At 40.5% G+C, this 19,586-nt stretch overlaps 1 protein-coding gene across 5 annotated transcripts in view; it reads left to right on the top strand.

Annotated features, from left to right (window-relative positions):
• The first annotated feature begins 5,576 nt into the window (after nt 1-5,576).
• Nucleotides 5,577-19,586, top strand: part of LOC121507822 (transducin-like enhancer protein 3-B) — a 50,261-nt gene continuing 36,251 nt past the window's right edge. For all 5 annotated transcript variants that reach the window (XM_041784196.1, XM_041784180.1, XM_041784171.1 and 2 more), the window contains exons 1-5: nt 5,577-6,022; nt 6,556-6,773; nt 7,290-7,390; nt 7,605-7,668; nt 10,720-10,764. In XM_041784196.1, coding sequence (XP_041640130.1) covers nt 6,750-6,773; nt 7,290-7,390; nt 7,605-7,668; nt 10,720-10,764 — 234 coding nt within the window. In that variant the 5' untranslated portion in view covers nt 5,577-6,022; nt 6,556-6,749. The remainder of the gene's footprint in view (nt 6,023-6,555; nt 6,774-7,289; nt 7,391-7,604; nt 7,669-10,719; nt 10,765-19,586) is intronic.

Here is a 19,586-nt window from a genome sequence, read left to right as displayed (position 1 = left end):
AAACCAGGTCGAAGGAATCCAGAATAATCCAGAGTATAGATGGGAGAAAATGTGCAGGTTTAACCGACTTAATTATACAAGCTACCAAGGGCTGGCCAAGGAGAAAGACGTTGGACTCACTTCCAGCATGTGCACTCCCTGGTAAGGTCGCGCCATATTTCTTCAGGTTTCTTGGGGTGTGTTCATCACACAGGGGAGCGTGCAGGTATGGGTGCCCTACCTGAGCCACAACACGGTAGGGACCAATGCTTTTTTGGCTTTGACAATGGATGTGAGCAGAGCCAAACTCTGACCTTGTCTTGAAAGACTGATCTCGGTGATTCTTGTCATAATTTCTCTTTTGTCTATCTCTGCTTTTTACGAGAATAGACTGAGCAAATTCAGCAAGGCCTTGAAGCTTTGTGATGGTTTTGTAGCTTGAGGTATCTGGAGTGGGGTACCTTGGTTGCAGCAGCACATCTGCAGGTCCCCTAAGTGTCTGCCCCAGGTTCAGCTCAGCAGGGATGACTCCAGTGGATTCATGGAATGCTGAGTTGAGAGCAAAGCGGAATTCAGGTAGGTACTTGTCCCAACCCTTGTGGTTCTCTCCAACAAATGAGGCAATCATTGTTTGTAATGTCCTATTTATTCTTTCAATCATATTGGTTTGTGGATGGTATGCTGATGTCAATTTTTGTTTGAGGCTCCACCTAGTAACAATCGCAAATTCACAAGTTTTGTTCATACTGCAAATATTTTCTCTAAATTTACTCGATTACTTGAAATTTAGAAACGTTACATGTAGCTAACATCTCATAAGACTTCTACCTGAGTAATTTCTCCCCATCCTTGTATTTATACACACTTTGGCTTTACAAGTATCTTATTTTTAGCACAGTGTTTCAAACTATACAGTCTTTATTTTAATGACTGACGCTGTTGAAATACAAAAGACTTAAAGATACACTAAAGATCCTCACTTCTGTTTTTATCCAAAATCTGCTGGAAGCAATAGAGAGAAAACTATCTAATCTGTCTAATTCAGACAGAGTGAAGGAGTTTCCCTTTATTTATTGATTTTGGCAATTCAATACAGGAAATGATCCAGTACTGGGTGCCTCGGACTTCTTTTTTTGTTGCTGTAGTTATAGAACAGGTATTGACATACACTTTGATTTTTCTAATGATAGTATTGTAATGTTTACAAATCTGCCATCTTTACAATCCTGTATACCAAGGACTGAGTTTACATTCCTTTTGTCTCCTTCTTATGAAAGATTTGAGTTGAATTGAATTCTCTAAGTTAACAAGATTCTTGAGAAGCCTTCAGCCTCTTATCAGTGGGAAGGAGGTACTTGTTCATTTACAATAATTTCTAAGAGCTTCTTGATTTCATGAGGAGAGGATTTTATATAGCGAAGCATTAGGTGGAACCTGAACCCTGAACCAATAAAGCTTTTCTGTACTGGTTTGATTTCTCTTAACAGCTTTCATGCATGCAGTCCCCACAACTGGGGTCAAATGTCAAAGCAAACAGGAATTAATTCAGTTTTTTTCTTTTATATAAAAGTGATGAGAGGACATGCTCCCTACTGTAATGCAATAGTACACTTTAAATACTAAAAAACCTATTCATATGAAAGGATTAGAGAATATCTACATTTAATAGATTCTGTTACTTTAATAAAAAACATGGTTGTATAACTAAACACTTTTTGAAAAACCTGTGACATTCAGAAGCTTCATCAGTTAAATATGTATGTCTGTGTTATCCCATGCGTGCTGCCACTGCATTCTTGTTATCACGTTAAACCAAGACTTACTAGAAACTCTCGCTTCACATGTAAGCAGGCCTGCCACAGAACTGACCGGCCCCTGAAAAACCCAGAGAATGGGCCCTCCAACATTTGATTTATTGATGATGTCAGAGCATGTGTGCTGGATCAGTAGCATTTGTAACAGTTACCTCATTTTGGAGCTGAAAAGTGTGTCACACTATTATTGAGTTTTGAAGTTTGAATTGTTTATTCATGCTCATTTTTTTACCCAGTTTACCACTTTTACCTCACATTGTTGCCACTTCTTTTTGACACTTTTCAAACTCTGTTGTCCCATTGAACACTTTTTCCACCCATTGTTGTTTTTTGCTGTTTTTCGTCTATTTTGACCACTTTAACCCATTTTTGCCACTTCTTTTGGAACTGTTTTACCAAATTGGATCAATTTTTGCCAGTTTTTGCCACTTTTAACCCATTTTGCACTTCACATTTAACTTGTTTTTGCAGCTTTTGGCTAAATTTTGCTTCTTTTAGCCCATTTTGCCATTACTTTTTGCAATTTTGCCCATTTTCTCTATTTTTTGCCTCTTCTGGCCCCTTTATGCAACTTCCTTTTGCCATTTTCTTGCTAGTTTTTAACTATTTTTTCCTAGTTTTGACCCATTTTGCCAATTTTTGAACATTTTTACCAATTTCAATAATTTTTTACCCAACTCTGCCACTTTTTTGCCATTGGTGGCCCATTTCTGCCACTCCTTTTTCACTGTTTGCACTTTTTTGCCATGTTTACTCAACTTCTGCAGTTTTTTTCCACCATTAACCAATTTTTGCAACTTTTTTGCCACTTTTAAACCATTTTCTCCATATTAGTCTCTTTCTACCCCCTTTGGCCTTTGTGCCATTTTCAACCAATTTTGCATCTTTTTGCCTATTTCTGCCACTTTCTGACAATTTTTGTATATATATATATTTTTTTTTTTTTTTTTGCCCACCTCTGCCCAAATTTTCCACTTTATGCCCATGTCTGCCCATTTTTTGCCAATTTTTACCACTTTTAGTCCCTTTCGACCTATCTTTTGGACCTTTTTTACAACTTTTACTTCCATAAGCTTGCCCTGCTTTTTGCCATTTTTTGCTACTTTTTGCAACTTTTTCCTCCCTTTTTTTCTCTTTTTGCCCATTTGCCATTTTTTTGCCACTATATGCCCATTTTGCAACTTTTTCACAACCACTTGATTATTTTCCAACAAAATTCGTCTCAGTTTCATCTACTTTATTTTCTCTGCTCATTATGGCTGAGCTGAGAAGTGATATAACTTTGATAATCGTTTAGTTCAGTTTGCCCATCCACATTGTTAATATTACCAATAAAAAGCTAGTTCTTTTTTAAGAAAAGGAGCTTACATTTTAAAGAGGCTATATTGTTCTACAGCGTAGATAGGCCTACATAAAATCCATTTCTTTGTTGCTTTGATAAGAGTGGTCAGATAAAACATTATCACAGCCTAACTTTACATTGGATCATGAGTTTGCTGACCTCAGTTTGGCTTGGCACAGGAAAGCTCTCCCCTCTTATGGGCAGCCTCACATGTAAGGATTGACAAATATTTCCGACTAGTCTTTACCTTTATAAAGTTACTTCTAGATGTCTGATAGTTCTTAGATGTCCAAATGAATAACTCTCATTTAAGCAATGATGAAGTAAAGGATTCAGACAGAAATCACAACCAACACCAAAACACAATGGAAAGTGTAAAGCCGATTTCTCTCACAACATGGATGTAGACGGTTCAGTCTCTAACCTCAAAGTAGATGTGTGGACTATTTTGTCTGCCACAGTTATGTCTGTCAGAGCCAGTGACAACACAAAGCTTGTGTTTTCTGGAGAATTCTGAGTTTCTGTCATTGTTTGCCGCCTATTTTAACTCCAACTACTATAATTAAAACTCAGACTGCTAGGATCATTCATCATTTAGGAAGTTTTGTGTTGAGAAAACCCTTTAAAGTCTCCTAGTGAGTGTGTATCTCTCTGACATGCCCTCAGTGCATGAGTTATTATCCCAGCTCATGTCAGAGCATCTGCAGGAGGGATACATTTGTTGCTTGGCAACCGCTAAAGCTCGCAGCATGCTAGCTTCAGTTATGAACAAAATTTGGTCGGACTGTACTTTTTGAACCTTTTGGCCCTTTTATTTCGCTACAAGAAAGAGGAATATTGTTTAGCTGGGGTCTGGGGTTCACAGAAGTCTGAGTTACTCAGTCTGCACTTAATGAATATGTAGTTAAATGAACCTTGTGTTAAAATATAAATAAATATTTACATAAATTTGAGAAAGTTTCAGCTGGAAGTCACTGTGAAGTGTCACTCTGAAGTATTTGATATTTCTTAATGTAAGAGAAAATGATGATACTGCTTTTGCTTATTTTGAGATAGATGATAAGGTCTTGGGAAATTTACAGCATCCTAATTAGCCTATTCAATTTATAATGTGGTGTAATTGGACAAAGCTATGTCTGCTTTTTTTATACCGGACAATTTTCCTGAAAGTAAACGTGAAGCTACTTCAATGGACACTGTGATTAATAAATACGATTTTCAAGGAATTAGGGCAAAGCAGATGAGTGTAAGCAGCCAATGTTTGAGCGAGGTAAAAGCTTTGTTTTGCGGCAAATGTTGTCATGGAGGGGGGTGGTTGAAGAGGGGGGAATCAAACTGATATTTAGCCCCTACTGGCTTTTTTTCTCCTGCTTTTGTTTTATGCAAGGCTCTTTTTACCACATGGTAGTGACAGATTGTTTGAGCTGAAAGGAAAAGCCATTCGAAGCTAATTAAGCAGCCATTCCAGGCACTATTTGCAGGCAGGAGGGAGAGTAGCACAGGCATTTGTCAGCGCCGGACCCAACGTGGGTTTAATTGACAACCGTGGCTCCTGACTGACATCTTCCCCAGCTCTCGGCCAATCACGAGCCGCACAGGGAGACAGCCGCGACACGATTGGATGAAAGGCGCCGAAGAGGAGGAAGAGAGGACCCACGTGGGGGCGAGTATAGTGAGCAACACCTGATAGGCTGATATCCTCACGCGCAGACGTGTTGTAGCCCACCTAGTGCTGCTGATAGGAAAGCTTGTAGATGCTTGAGGTCTCGTTAGAAATAGGTCGATCAATTCAAGTCACTCAAAGGACACTCTGCTGTAGATTAAGCGGTATTCACATCTTCTGCACACTTCGGGTCTTGAATGAATTTCTACGACCTCCTATTATTCTTGGCATAGTAACAGAACTGATTTCTTTTTCTTGGCTTCTCTACCTCCTCATGAATTGAGAGCAGAAAGTGTGATCTTCCTGTTTTAAACTGGAGTCCTTTGTTCTGAGTCAGCTTAAAGCTGTTCATGTATTGAACGCACAACACATTTAAAACCAAATGCTTAGTTTAAATGACAACTTCTGTCTTTGTTTAGGATTTTCATCCCCCAAAGAAGGCTTGAACTTCCGTATTTTTTCATTATAATACTCGCAGGTTTATTCCCATAATCTGAAACACAGAAGCACCGGCTGTAATTCGCGGATATATAAATTATTGCCTTTGTTTTGAACAAGCTGTTGAACGCACTGAATGTCACTTCGAATCCAAAATGGCGAACATGTGAGGTCACATTTCCCTGCCCAATGAGAGCTTCTTTTTTCTTGGTACCCCCACGTGGGGATGCCGCGCTGTGATAGGCCAACGCTGTTAAACTCCTTCTGAGAATCCTATTGGTCCGTGCAGGGCCCTCTCTCGGCAGTCGGGTCCTCGTGTCAGTGCACAGTCTGTGTGTGGTACAGCGCGCGGCGGAGGAACTGGGTATACCCGACAGCAAGCTAGTGGTGTATTTCACAACGGCCGACATTTTCAAGAAAATTTAACCCGGTTATTCGCCAAAAAATATTCTCTGGACTTACTTGAAGATTCGTGTAACACCACTGGATCTATTAGAGGCTTTCTTTGAAGTTGTATACCGCCAACAACTCCAATTGAGGGGTTTCCAACGTCCGACCGGACGGAGCGACGCTCTCCGCCTCGGGATCGCCGGGTTTTTAAGGACTCTCAAGGGGCAAAGAAGAAGTGGAGAAAAATAGGAACAACGACGGACATTTTCCGCCCATATCATCTTATGGTGACGGATACAACCAGAGGATATTACGTGCTTTTTCTGGATACAATTTTTACCTGTGCAGAGGAGAGAGAGAGAGAAGGAGAGAGAGCAGGAATCAGTCCAGACAAAGGTAAAAAGGGCGACATGAAGAGAGCCGCTAACAAGACGGGTGGTGGTGTTGGTGTGGCTTTATGGCAGCCGACTTTGAAAGCAGCAGCTCCTTGTTTTCTGATCTTCCCGGACCACCAAAACAAGCCGCTCTGTGTGTTCTTGTTCCCTTTGTGGAAGACAACTCATTAGATTTACGAGAAAAACAAAGCTTCATGTCGTTGAGGGCGTGTGATTCAAAGTATCAACTTTGGGATTTATTTGATACCACGGATCAAACATGTTTTGCTGGCACTTTTGTGTTTTCCTTCTTTATAATGCAAATCGAGTCGACTGAATGAAATTTTGACAGAATATCTGGACTATTGCACAGAAAAAAAGCCACAACGAGGATAAAACTACTTCATTCTCATTTCTATCAAGTACTAGTAAATAGATAAATCCGTTTAAAAACATAACGAATTTAAATTCATGTTGATTTGCAGCCAAGCTGCCTCAGTTTTTCGCTGCAAAAGTGATTCATCTCCTGAGCTCTGCCGGTTTCTGTTTGTTTAGGTTCAAAGGAAAGGCTGAGGGGGTGATAGATCCAGTGGTCGGGGTCTGAGTGTGCTCCTCACAGCCGAGAGAAGGGCTTTGTCCGCCGCCATCCTGCGTGTAGAGGGGAGGGGGCGGCGGTGATCTACCGCACCTTCACTGGGATTACGGAAATAGAGAAAACAAACCGAATTCCCTTGTGTAAAGGACGCGACATGTATCCACAAGGCCGGCATCCGGTAAGTAGCTGCCTATGTCACTATTTGTAAATTGATGCAAATACACCGCCCTTCAAAGTAGCCTAATTAGCTCTTCATAGAGGAGCTGCTGATCCACACCTACTATTTATGGTGTGTAGTGGTGCGGCTCAGAGCTTCACTTTGGCAGGAAGAAACTGGTAGATCTTGTTAATTTGCAAAAAGATCAAAACCTCAGATCATCACCTCATTATATGTAGTTTCTTCTAACTGCATTTTAACAGAAAGCATGTTAATGTGCTTAAAATGCTAAACTTTTCTATCATGTAACACTACGCTGCACAAGGTAACCTACCTCTTGTCATTGCATATGCTATCAGCTTTTTGCTTAGCATGCCAGGGTTCAAGGGAAATGTGAGGACAAACCACTGAGAGAAAAACTCGAGCACACATACACAGTTTACCTAGAAAAAGGAGGCTGCTAGCGATATGAGGCTAGTATCTGCTCTGTGATGGCGTCACTTACACCTGTGGTATCTTTAACCTTGCCCTTTTCAGGCACCTCACCAGCCAGGGCAGCCTGGCTTCAAGTTCACTGTGGCAGAGTCCTGTGACAGGATCAAAGATGAGTTCCAGTTCCTGCAGGCGCAGTACCACAGGTAATGATCAGCCTTCTGTAAACAGCATGAACTTCCTGGAAATAATAGGAAGAGGAAGCTGCCTCTGTTTGGCAAAATTTAATAGCGTAATGCAGCACATCCTCTTTGATGTTACACCTATTAATACATCTGTTCTACTCAGATGTAAAATGCACTATTTAAGCATGTAAACTGCATTTAACTGATCATAAAAACCGTTCTTCTCTTCCTAAAGTCTAAAAGTGGAGTATGACAAACTGGCCAATGAGAAGACAGAGATGCAGCGTCACTACGTCATGGTAAGAGCAGTCATTGTGAAGCTGTGAATCTGATTTAAAGCCGTATCCTCCCTTTAGCCTCAGGTGAACAGTCACAGGTGGTGTTTTGCAAAGGCCATGTTAGCATTTCTCCCTGCATGGTATTGTTGAGTCACCGCTGTGTTTTCATTGGACAAGAAGGTGCAGGCTGGGGGTGTATGAAGGGGGGTTGAAACTCAAGCAGGGGTCAAATGTCCAACCATTGATTGTGGGGTGTGACGACCCCCCTTCTATGGCTCTGGGGTCTTCTTTATGACCCCCACCACCCCTCCCCAACACACCCAACATGACCCACTGGGGGTTAATGACTGGTCTGCCGGCTCTGTGTATGAATCAGAGGGTTTCCTGCATGTTTTTGACTTAACTCCCCCAGGGTGAACCGGGGGGTCATTCAGACACTTTGACACACCCGGGGACTCCACAGTGGGTTATTCCTCCAACAATAAAGATAACAGGCACTACTACTTAGAGCCAGGTGTTAGCATAAAGTCAAATAGCACAGTATATAGAAAGTTTTTTCACTATGTAATATGCTTTATTCAGGGCTTTCAAACAATTAAAATCTGTAAGTGTGATTAATCTCAGAATTTCTCTAGTTAATCAAGATTAATCAAATCCTTTTTATCACATTGAAAAATTCCACTATTTTGCATTCAAACAGTTGTAGTCGTACTGGATTTTTCTACTCCAGTGTTAAACTAAGAGTAGTTGACTCCCTGTTTGAATACAGACCTGTTTAGATAGTTAAATATGAACGTAACCACAGAAAAAGGAACTTGTCATGGATTAAAAGAAAACATGGGAACAGTTGAAAAAGTAAATGTTTGATAACACAAGGTGCAGATAATTTTTGACTTGTCTACTGAGCTGTCAGTGAGGGTTTTTTAAGAGAAATGAGACATTAATCACTGTGGCTGCAGGAAGATGCTGACGTAGCTTAACCAGAGTTTGTTGAAATGGACAACAAAGCATGTGATTTTAAAAAATTATGCATTTATTGTGGATCTTAGTTAATTGCTATAATGCTATTCATCTTCACAGCCTGGGTTGTATTTCTGCAAAATCTCACATAAAATCTGTTCAAGTAACATCTTATTTTTTAGACAAGACATTGTAACACTTTATCCCTAATTTGGAGAACAACTAGATAATATGGTGATGTGATGTCTGTTAGATCCACTCTGATTGATTTGTCAGCCCTAATTGATAAATGACAAGTGTCTATTTGCCTTACAGTGTGTTTGCATTATTTTTTGTAGGGCTGTCAAGATTAATCACAATTAATCAGCGTAAACAATCAGTGCACTATTTTTTTACCGCATGCTTTATTGTCCCTCTCAATAAACTTTGGTTCAGCCTCTCGCTGCAGTCAGAGTGATGCAAATTAGTCCACCACTACTCCTTAATGTCTCATTTTACTTTAAAAAGCTTACAGACAGCTCAGTGGATTGGTCAAAGTCATCTGAACCTTTCTGGTGTTCTATTAGTTCATTTTCAATCCATAACAGGTTCCTTTTACCTCGGTTAAATTCATGTTGAAATATTTGATCTGCCAATAAAACTAGATCTGAATCTAAACAGGAAGTCTACGCCTTGTTGAAGATAGTATAAAAATAAAAAACGACTAAAACATTTTAAAGTGTGAAATAGTGGAATTTAAAAAATGTTATAGAAAGGGTGCAGTTAACTACAGTAAATTGCTAATAAAATTTCACTCTTTTGACAGCCCTAATAAAGTGCGAATCATGTGCTGGTTCCTGCTTCTCAAATGTGCTAGTTACTTTGCTGTCCTTTTTTACTTGTATGACTGTAAACGGAATTTCTTTGGCTCTGGTTGGATCAGATAAGACAACTGACACATTTTGGCTTCCTCCCTCTATTTTGAAACATTTTCTAGAGCTATTAATTCACTCAGAGCAGATGGTTAAGATACTCTTTGCTGCCCTAATATCATTAAATGATCTTCCATTAGGAGTCTCATATTTTAGCCCTGTACAGCCCTGCTGTATCAGTAAAATCTTTTAGTGCCTTTTCAATATGTGAAGCTACTTTTACCTCCACTATAAAACCAAAAGGAGACCACAGTCAGACACTTCATTTCTATCAAAGAGTAATAAATGGGCTACATGTAAAACCGTTACTTTACTGCCATTTAAACATGTTTCATTCAGTTCAGAGCTTCCTGATGATCAAACACACACAAAGAAATCTGTGCCTCTGCAAAGAAAACACAACACAAAGGTTCTCTCCAATACAGGAAAGGCTGCATTGTGTTCAAGAAAGCAAAAGAACAATCTTTATCTAAGAAGTGATATAACTCAGACCCTGCTGTAAGTTTGTGTATGTGTGCGCTTATCTTGTTTGTACATGAAAGGAATGAGTTTAACCAAACGCAGCAGTACGTTTGTTAAATATTATTTTCCCTGTGAGGGACCAGAAGGTGGTGGGAGTAGTTATAATAAATGGAAGCTGTTAGCTGTGTGTTTGATAAACAAGACAGACAAACTACTCGGCTTTAGTTTGTATCTGCTGGTGGGCTCACAAGCTTTTTGGCAATCGACAGCAGATAATGTTGCTTTCAATAATAGTATTGGCTCTCCGCTGGGGATTTGAAGCCATAGAAAGTGTTTGTAGCACAAAGACTGGCAGTGTGTGGTGGAAATAAACGAGAGGAGTAGCCAGTAGTCGTCTGTCGGCTGTGGTTACACAAAGAACATGAAGTTGTCAACCTCTTTGTTTCATGTCAGTGTGTTTTTTAACGGCTCACCCTTGTGCTGCACAGAGTATTCAGCTTGTCTTTTATGGTTTTGGTGCACTGATAAAGATGTCAGACCAGTAAACCAACGTGTTTTACCGTCTTTTCTGTTGTGCAAAACTAAGAAAGTGCATGCATTAGATAAGAACAGACACAAATGTTGGGTCATGCCCAGCCTTTAGTTACTTTTTGAATTAGTTTAAATTGAAATTCATCATTAAATAGTCTGTCTTCTTCTGATTTCTTATGTAATAATTTTTCCTTTTGTTATTTTACAGTACTACGAGATGTCCTATGGGCTCAACATTGAGATGCACAAACAGGTATGTAGCCACATCGCTGATGTTGTGTTTGCAGCCAAAACTATGCTGTTTTCCCTCTTGTGATTGAGTAGTATAAACACACCTACCCACACACATACCTGACCTTAGTGTCTACCCTCATCCTTAAATGGCTTTAGGAGGCGAACACATACCGGCTTTCTGTAGTGAAAACGCTGACAGGCTCAACAACACAGAGGGCACGCTGCCTGATGGGGATGGTTTGATAAGATTAAAGTAAAGTATTTGGCAGACAGTCTGAGAGGATGTGTTTTTGTGTGGTTTGTCCTTCTGAATGTGTGTATTTGTGTTGGTGTGCGCACATATGCCTGCACTATTCTGCGTCTGCCTCCCCAGTGCCAGCCGGGCTAAAAGCTCATTAGTTCAGCTGCCACCCAGCATTGGGCATCACGCTGCAGTGGAAAGACTTCCACAGATGAATGGGGCAAAAAATATCTGTAGTTCCTCTGCACCACCCAGTGAGCTGATTCAGTAAACTGGAGGCATGAAGGAAGGGCGGGGGTGATGGGGCCCACTGGGGGCAGATATGTTCAAATTATCTTTGCACTAGAAAAAATGAGTGTTTCAAATCCAAGTTTTGGTGATATGCTTCTGGGTAATTATGGGTCTGTGATGGCCAGATTTTCAGAGGCAGTCTGATGCACCCCCAAACTGTAATATTTATTCAGCGTGTAGCCCCAACACTAAAGAGTATGTGCACTACCGAAGTTTCCCTGAGCAAGTTACTGAAAGCTGAAATCTTGAAGAGAACTTTTCTTTGTTGTGATAGGATTTTTGTTCGATTGAGAAGTGCTTTCTTCTTCTGCATGGCAACCATATATTTCAGCACCAGTTTGGAGGGACTCACCCGCACTACAAGATTTTATCCCTTGGATTCAATCAACATTTTTTACTTTAGTAGAAAGAATAGTTTGGGAGTAAATATACAAACTTAACTTAAAGTTTGTTGACTCAGAAACAAGTTAATATCAAGTTGATTACGAAGGACAGCTGATTTAATATTTCTGTTATTTTATAAAGGGATATTTCCAATTTTTTTTTTTCAGAGAGAAAAGGTATGCCAGAGTGTCAGTGCTCATTTTGTAGACTTAAACTATGACAAAAATGTTTGTTGATGCCCCTTTTTCATTGAGAAAGACTAGACGGAGACTAGAAAAAAATGGTGACTCAGATGAAAAGTAAGTTGAGTTTTTGGAAAGGACACTAAAACGAGACAGTCAAATACCATGATATTTCTCAACTGTGCATATAAATTATGTTAGTATTTCTATCAATGTACTTTAAATCAACTAAAGTATGGATAATGCAACAGGTTGAGTGGTTAACATGTTTATTAGCTTTACAATTTGGCTCATTAAATTATTTCAAAGAGAATAAACGTTGTCAAAGACTAAAATGTCAGGATTTTTATTCACTAAATACTCTAACCCTGTCCTACCTCAGCATGGCTGTAAATATGAGTGAACCTTCTCCAGGTTTCTCCCCGGGAAGGTTTTCCTCGCCACTGTAACAAAGGCTACATACTGCTAGTGCTGAGCTCATGGTGGTCACCATAGGGTTTTTATAGTATATATCAAAGAAGACCGTCTAGACCTGCCCTCTCTGTAAAATGTGTTGAGATAACTTTGGTTATGAATTGGCACAGTACAAACAAAGATTGATTGATTGAAGTTTTTTTTTTTGACTAAAATCAGACTATGAAGGTTAAAACCGACTTAAATGGGACTTAAACTAAAGTATATTTTAATATAAAGACAAGGGCTAAAGTAAAAACAGCTGCCAATATTAACACTGTAGGATGTCATTTTGACATAAATACTCAAAACTAGTCTGCCTATGGAAAAGCTTTTTATTGCAGACCAATGTTTGTAGAAGAAAACATGAAAAAGCAACATCAAACAGTTTTTTTTTTTTTTTTTGCCATTTCTGCAAGATGCAGTTTCCTAAAGTTTGGCACACACTACAAGATAATTGTGCTGATTTTGGGTCAGATTTCTCCTTTTTGACCAAAGTCAGCAAAGTCTTGATCATCTGATGTTTCTAAAGATTATTATGAAGGAAACAGAAATCACCAGCAATACTTGTAGTTTAGAGAACAACTTTATTAGGCTGACATGTTTCTCCTTCTGATAAAGTTGTTCTTTAAACTGCAAGTGTTGCTGGAGATTTCTGGTTCCTTCAAGACTTTTCTTGTCCATGCACCTTGGAATTTGGTGAAGATGTGCCAGATATACCTGCCTCGGCTATCTAAAGATTATGTTGCCAGATTTTCTTGTGTTGACCAGTGTGTTATGAGCAATATTTCCCTCTCTGATCTGCTCATGAGAGGGTCAGAGCCCTTCAGACTTGTGATTGTAAATATTAAACATATTTGATATTCAAAATCAGAAAACCTGTTGTGTGTGTAGGGGGAACGCTAAGGACAGCTGAGCAGACATGATCAGGATTGTTCTGTGGAACAGAATGATAGCCGGTAAGGGAGCAAGCTGACGGAAGAGGAAGCACAACAAACACAGCCATGGCAGTAGACATAATACACTATGACCAAAAGGTGAAGCATAAATTTAGATGGACATCACAAATGAAGGACCAGCTTGTTGATTTGTGGCTGCAGCTCCACTGTTAAAAATGTGTCGACAGTCCAACTGATGAGGAGAGGAGCTGAACTGAAATTTCTACCACAGTGGATGTGGTATGTAGCTAACAGCTAACCACATGTAGCTCATTTACTCTAAAGTCAAGTTCAAGTTTTGAGAGTGCAGGCTTTGGATGTTTGCGAATCGATCCTAAAATCTGTTAGCATGTGCCAGGCTTTAGCTGAAGTATTTTGGTTTGTCCCCTGAATGGGGAATGTACATGCACTGGGCTTGACTGTAATGGGCAGTTTGACTTATGATGGGATAGGGCACCACTGTCCTCAAAGAGGAACATCAGCCCTCTATAAAAGTCAGATTCCCCCTGTTAGAAGTGCTGGAAAACCGCTCTTTTTAGTTACAGATCTGACCTGAGGTCGTTTAGTCAACAGTGTAACACCCACATTTTCATTAGTATCAACAGGGATAAGCATAATCTTTTATTCAGTTCACTTAATAAGAGGAAAAAAGATTAATGTGATCTCAGAATGCCCCTAGTTTATCTCGCCACACTTACATTTCCATTTCCTCTGATTCTGTCTTGCTTCTGTCTCACCTTTTGCTGCCCTGATTCTCCTTTTTCAACCTCCTTGTGTCTTTTTATTGCTTTCCCCTCCTCTGTCTGCCCCGCCACCCTAGTGATGTGATGTGAATGATGGCCCTCGTGTCATTAGCTGTGTGATATGATGTATGAGGGCGGGGGGGGGGGGGGGGGGGGAGGCTGCATGGTCCTCAGATCCAGAAGGTTAATGGCATCAGTGGGAGGGAGGCCCAGTTGGAACAGCGGCAGACTGCACAATTCATCAGCTTTAGACGGTTTCTCCAGGCACGTGCTGTGTATTGGTGTGTGTAAATGTGTGTGTGCTAACTAGGTGTTTTCTGTTTATGAAGGAGCCCCCCCCCCCCCGCCCCACCGTTCTCAAGCGTTTTCTGTCAAGCACTTATCACCGACAAGGAGGCTGAGGCGATGCCGGGGTTGGGGGAGGTGGAACTGGTTGTTGTGGGTAGATGCTGGTGGCAGTGGACAAAGCAAAGGGAGGATGAGCAGGAGGAGGTAGGAGGAGACAGGAAAGGAGCGAGAGGCTTCGGGGTAAATGGGTTAATCGACTGGTCCTCTCCTGTGCATCTCCTTTGTTTATCAATAAGCCCGGTGGAGTCGACGGAGCACTCTGAATAATGCATGATTCCTGCCACCTCCCCTCTCTCTTCCCCCCTCACTCTCCCTCCCTGGTGAACGAGTGTTTGTGATGACATCAGCTAGAGGTAAACAGACGGCCCTTAGCGGTCCCTGTTATTGGTGTGTGTATGTGTGGGGAGGGGGTTGCTGGATTATTGGATGCAGGCAGGGGTATTACTTTGCTTGTGTAGAAGATTTATGTGCGTGAAAAAAAGATGTGATAAACCCACTTTGTGTTGTTATCACCCCAAAGCTGGATTGAAAACCAGGCAAATGGGCTCAAACACATGCGCATGAATAAATTCTTGCATCTCTTAAGTAGTTAATACCAGTTGCGTCTTTGCACACAGAGAGATACACAACTTTGTCTAACCTGCTGCTGATGATCTGAATTGTTGCTAGCAGAGGGATGTGTGCGGTTGCCGGGGGGTAATTTGTTTTGACAGTGTCTCTTATGATGGCAAAGAGTGCAGGGTGGAGGTAATCACCCTCGCTCGCTGTCAATAAGTGATTTTAATTAGCGCAGCTCATTAGGCTGTCTCAGCAACATGCCCTGCTGACTTTGTGGTGTGGGCGGCTTTGTTTTTCACTGCCTCTGCTTTCTGTTGTGGCCCTTGTTTATCTCTTGTTCGCTCGCCTACGCTTTGATATTACTTCTTTATTTGGTAGATTGAAAGCAGAAGAGACAGAAATAGAAAGATTCACTGAATTGGGTATCAACAGGTCCTGTAAATTGCTGTTGTAATTGCATGTTTACTCCTGTAGGAAGATAGTGATTTTCTTTGTTTTTCTGATATCAGCCTCAGATACCAATTAAAATGTGATGTCTGTATTCTTTAACCAAACTGCCACAAAAACAGCAACTAGTTTCAGGTAAATAACTGTGTTGCATTTAAAAAAACAACAGTCTAGGGTGCCCGTTTAGCTCAGTTGATAGAGCCGCGCTAGTGCTGGGCATTTAATTGGGTTGGGCAATTTCAATTTTGACGATGGCATTGTAACAACAAAAAAATAATCTACCAAACACAAACTTCCTTACATTTGGTGCTAGGTTTATACTGATACATAAATCAGTATATGTTGATGATATTGATTATCATGATGTCAATACAATTAAAGTAATCATGTTTTTTTCCATTATCGAGCAGCCCTAGCAGGTGCACATTTACAGAGGCCACGGTTCTCAATGCAGTGGTTGCAGAATTGAATCCTGATCCTGGTGCTGATTGGTGCACATCTTCCCCACACTCTCTCCCCAAAGTTAAAATAGATGTTTTTTTTTTACAGGTCAGAAAAGTGACCTATAGGACAAACTCTGATTAGATTTCATAGTAGGGCTAGGCGATTAATAGAAAATTAGATTAAATCGCAATGTGACCTGCTGCAGTTTTCAAATCACAAAAGATGCAATATGTCTTTGACCTTAAATTTGTGTCAAAATACCAGTTTTAAACTTTTTTTTGCAATAGAGATGTTATGCATTACATGTTATGCAGTCTTCCAGATGCCATTTTTTAATAGTCTACAAAAAATCCTACCCTTTTCATTTTTTAAGAATGTCAAAAACCCTTCAATGCAATAATTCACATCCATTTTGCAATACCAGTCAAAGTCATCAGAATGAAACACTTTTCAAGAATTGTTCAGCCCTTGTAAAAACATCTCTGACTGCATTGGTATTGACTAAATTGTTGTTTTAAACGTCAGTATCATCCCTAATTTTAACAATCTGTGCTTCTCTAGTTGTACTAGCAGAGAGTCAGAAAAAATAGAAGAAAGAGAAGACAGTCATACTTATGCCAACAATCAGTGTTAAAATGTGTATCCGAGCATCTCTAGCTTTGCGTATCCGTTTCCTCACTTGTTGAATGAACGGTGGAAACAAAGAAAGTGCTTTATCGAGGGGAGTCATGTCCGTTCCCTGGATGGAGGGAGAGGGTGAGAGGAGGGACAGGGAGGGAGAAAGAGGGAGCTTGTGCAAATGAATAATTTATCGTGGATTCCTGGAATTGTTTGCCAAGGTGATGATGGCCGACCTGTCTCTAAGCCAAAACAAACTGACTACGAGAACACACACACTCTCTCTCTCACTCTTGAGGGAGGTTGACGAGGTTAGTGGAGGCGGTGAGACAGGCTGGATTTTGATAGCCGGACTACAAGGGCTGCTAGAAACAGGATTACACAATTAGTGTCTCAGTGTTTGTGTGTACTCTACCAACCATCTGAGGATTGTTTAGTGTGTCAGTGTTAATGTGGTTAAAGGCTAGAAATACTTGGTCTGTGTGTGTATATATATAAACTGCATAGTTTAAGATGAAAGCCATAGAAAAATTGTTTACATGATGGTTTGAATCAGATGTAATCTGTTGGAAAACAGCCCGTCTTCGTACACTCCCCTGCAGAAAAGGATGTCACTACAGTTTTGTGTGTACGAGCTCAAAATAGAAAGACATGCACATGCAAAATATTCTTCATGCATTTGTAATGAACAAGATACCTCTAAGTGCCTCTCTCTCCCTCCGCTCTGGCTGAGAAGATAATTCCCAAACAGCCCATCTCTGCTCCCCCCTCCCCCCGTCATATGCCACTTGTTTTCCTCGCCAATTGAATCCTCGTCAGAGACTCTGCTCTCTACTTGGGGGCTAATGCCTGCAGCGACAAACAGCCAAATGGCTTTCAACGCACCATTGACAGAGGGATGCAATGGAGAGAGAGAGCCTCTCAGAGCTGTGGTGCTACTAGACAACCCTGAGTACCTGTAATTGTGGAGCTGCAGTGAAAAGCTTCTGCCGGCTCAAAGGCTTCTGTTTTCAGTGGCTTTAAGTGACAATAAACTCTTTCCAGTGCCTGTCTCTGCTGCTAAAAGCACTGTGGAAAATAGAGCCTCCACAGCAAAGTGGGAGTAATTTAAGAGTGCTGCAAGTCATTGGATGTGATGCGTTGGGTGTATTTTTTCCCTTCAAAATGACAAAAAAGTCTGGTAAATAAGCCATGTGCCCATTTGAACTCTATGAACATGTCTAAACACATCAAAAGGGCTATGTTAAAGAGAGTAAGTCAGTGAAGGTGGCAGTATGATTAAAAGTTGGACGTTACCTTTCAGGGCTGAATGAGTTTTTCAATTGCACTGTGCGCATGTGCAGTAGTTACATCGTAGGATGTGTCGTCGATCACATAACTTGGACCACATCATGTTTTTGTTTCTTTGATGTTTAATGAAAACCAGAATGGTTTCCAGTAAAAGTTTGTTATTACCATCAGTATTCAGAGAACTGAGCATCGAGTCTTGGTGTCCTTGATCTCAGTTCAGACCAAAGATTTGTGACACAATGAGACTGTTTTAGAAGAAGTGGATTATTTTGGTAGATAAAGTCATGCTGTGAATTTTGTAAATGATTACATCTACCTTTTTTTATTGCCTTTCATGTGGAAAGGTCAGCTTGCGTGTAAGCAGAACCACTACACCATACTCACTAAAATATGCAAAATTTAAGGCTGTAGTTGTTAAATGTGTCCATGGAAAATGTGTCAATCTTAGAAGAGATCTTAATTTTAAGGACTGAGCTAGCAATGCATCCATCTGTTCACTTTCTACACTGCTTATCCTGTTTGGGGTCGCAGGGGGCTGGAGAATATCCCAGCTGTTATTGGGATCCTTGGACTGGCCTCCAGTCAGTCGCAGGGCTGCTAGCAAAGTTGAAATTTCACTGCCAAATTACGATGGTAATAATAAAGAAATTAGTGATGAGCAGGACTCAGACAGCCTGATGTTGCACATTATTATGGTGAAAGAGACTTGACCTGTGGTTAGGTTGCACCCCATGCATGCAGGCAGCCTGGTTCAAGTCCAGCCTGTGGCCCTTTCCCCGCATATCAGTCCCACTGTCTCGTTCCCTGTGCCTGGCTCTATCAACTGTCCTATCTCTCTCTAATAAAGGCAAAAAAGCCCCAAAATAAGTCTTTGAAAACTAATGTTTTTTTACGCTTTAAATTAAAAAATAGATCACTTTAGAGTGTGACACCCGTCACTTTGAAAACGACGCATCATCTCTTTCAGGTCGCAGTGGTGTGAACTGACAGGTTTTTAGAATATTCCAGATCTGTCTTCAGAAATAGTTGTGAGTTTCAACTTGCTTCATCTCAAATCTTTAATCAGAACTAGGCTTTGTGTGTCTATTCAGGGTAGAGATGATGCTGCTGCTGTCACAGACAGATCAGTATGATGATTGAAACAAGTGCTCAATTACAGTGCATTCCTACTATCAGCAGCATCTTTTCCCAGTGTTTGATAATGCTATGTCCACACAAATGGTCCATGAACGACACTGACATGCCATGAAGTGTTTTTTTTAAGCTGTAGGTGTGCACCGCCACACCTGTCAGAGTCCACAATGAGCTCTCATTTGACCAGAGGTGACACAGGACTGATCATGTAGCCTTAAAACAACTTTGACATTATCAGGAGCACCTGAAGACATTTAAAGAACGCAATAACAAGCAACAAGTTTATTTGTAAAGTTTAATACCAAATGTGTCACTCCTGCTCTTTCCACTTTGCCACTATCCTCCTCTTGTGTGTGTGTCATAGGGCTGGAAAATATGTAAATGTAGATTGAAGATTTTATTAATGTGCATAAAGATGCTACATTTATCTGGTAAAGTTTCCTTTTTAAAATAAAAAAGAGCAATTTATCACAGAAAGATAAGATAAAGCAGTGTCATTTTAATCCTGTATTGTTCCTGTAGTTTGTGTCTCAGCTTGATATGTGAGTCATATTTGCCCTGACATAACCCCAGCTGCAGTTAAGATACGATTGTAGATTTATGGATCAGGCCACAACTAGAAAAACAAAACTGACTGCAAAGGAAGTCTGCTCCATTGTTTTATTTCCAGCTCATAAAATACATTAACTCAGATTTAAGGGAAGGCCAAGTGTTTGGGAACCGTTAACTTGAACTCAGCTTGATCTCAGCACTGAAGGTATCTGATGGAG

This window comes from Cheilinus undulatus, linkage group 1 (genome assembly GCF_018320785.1).
Source record: "Cheilinus undulatus linkage group 1, ASM1832078v1, whole genome shotgun sequence".
In the NCBI taxonomy this organism is placed as follows: Eukaryota; Metazoa; Chordata; class Actinopteri; order Labriformes; family Labridae; genus Cheilinus; species Cheilinus undulatus.
This window is presented reverse-complemented; position numbering and strand designations above follow the sequence as displayed.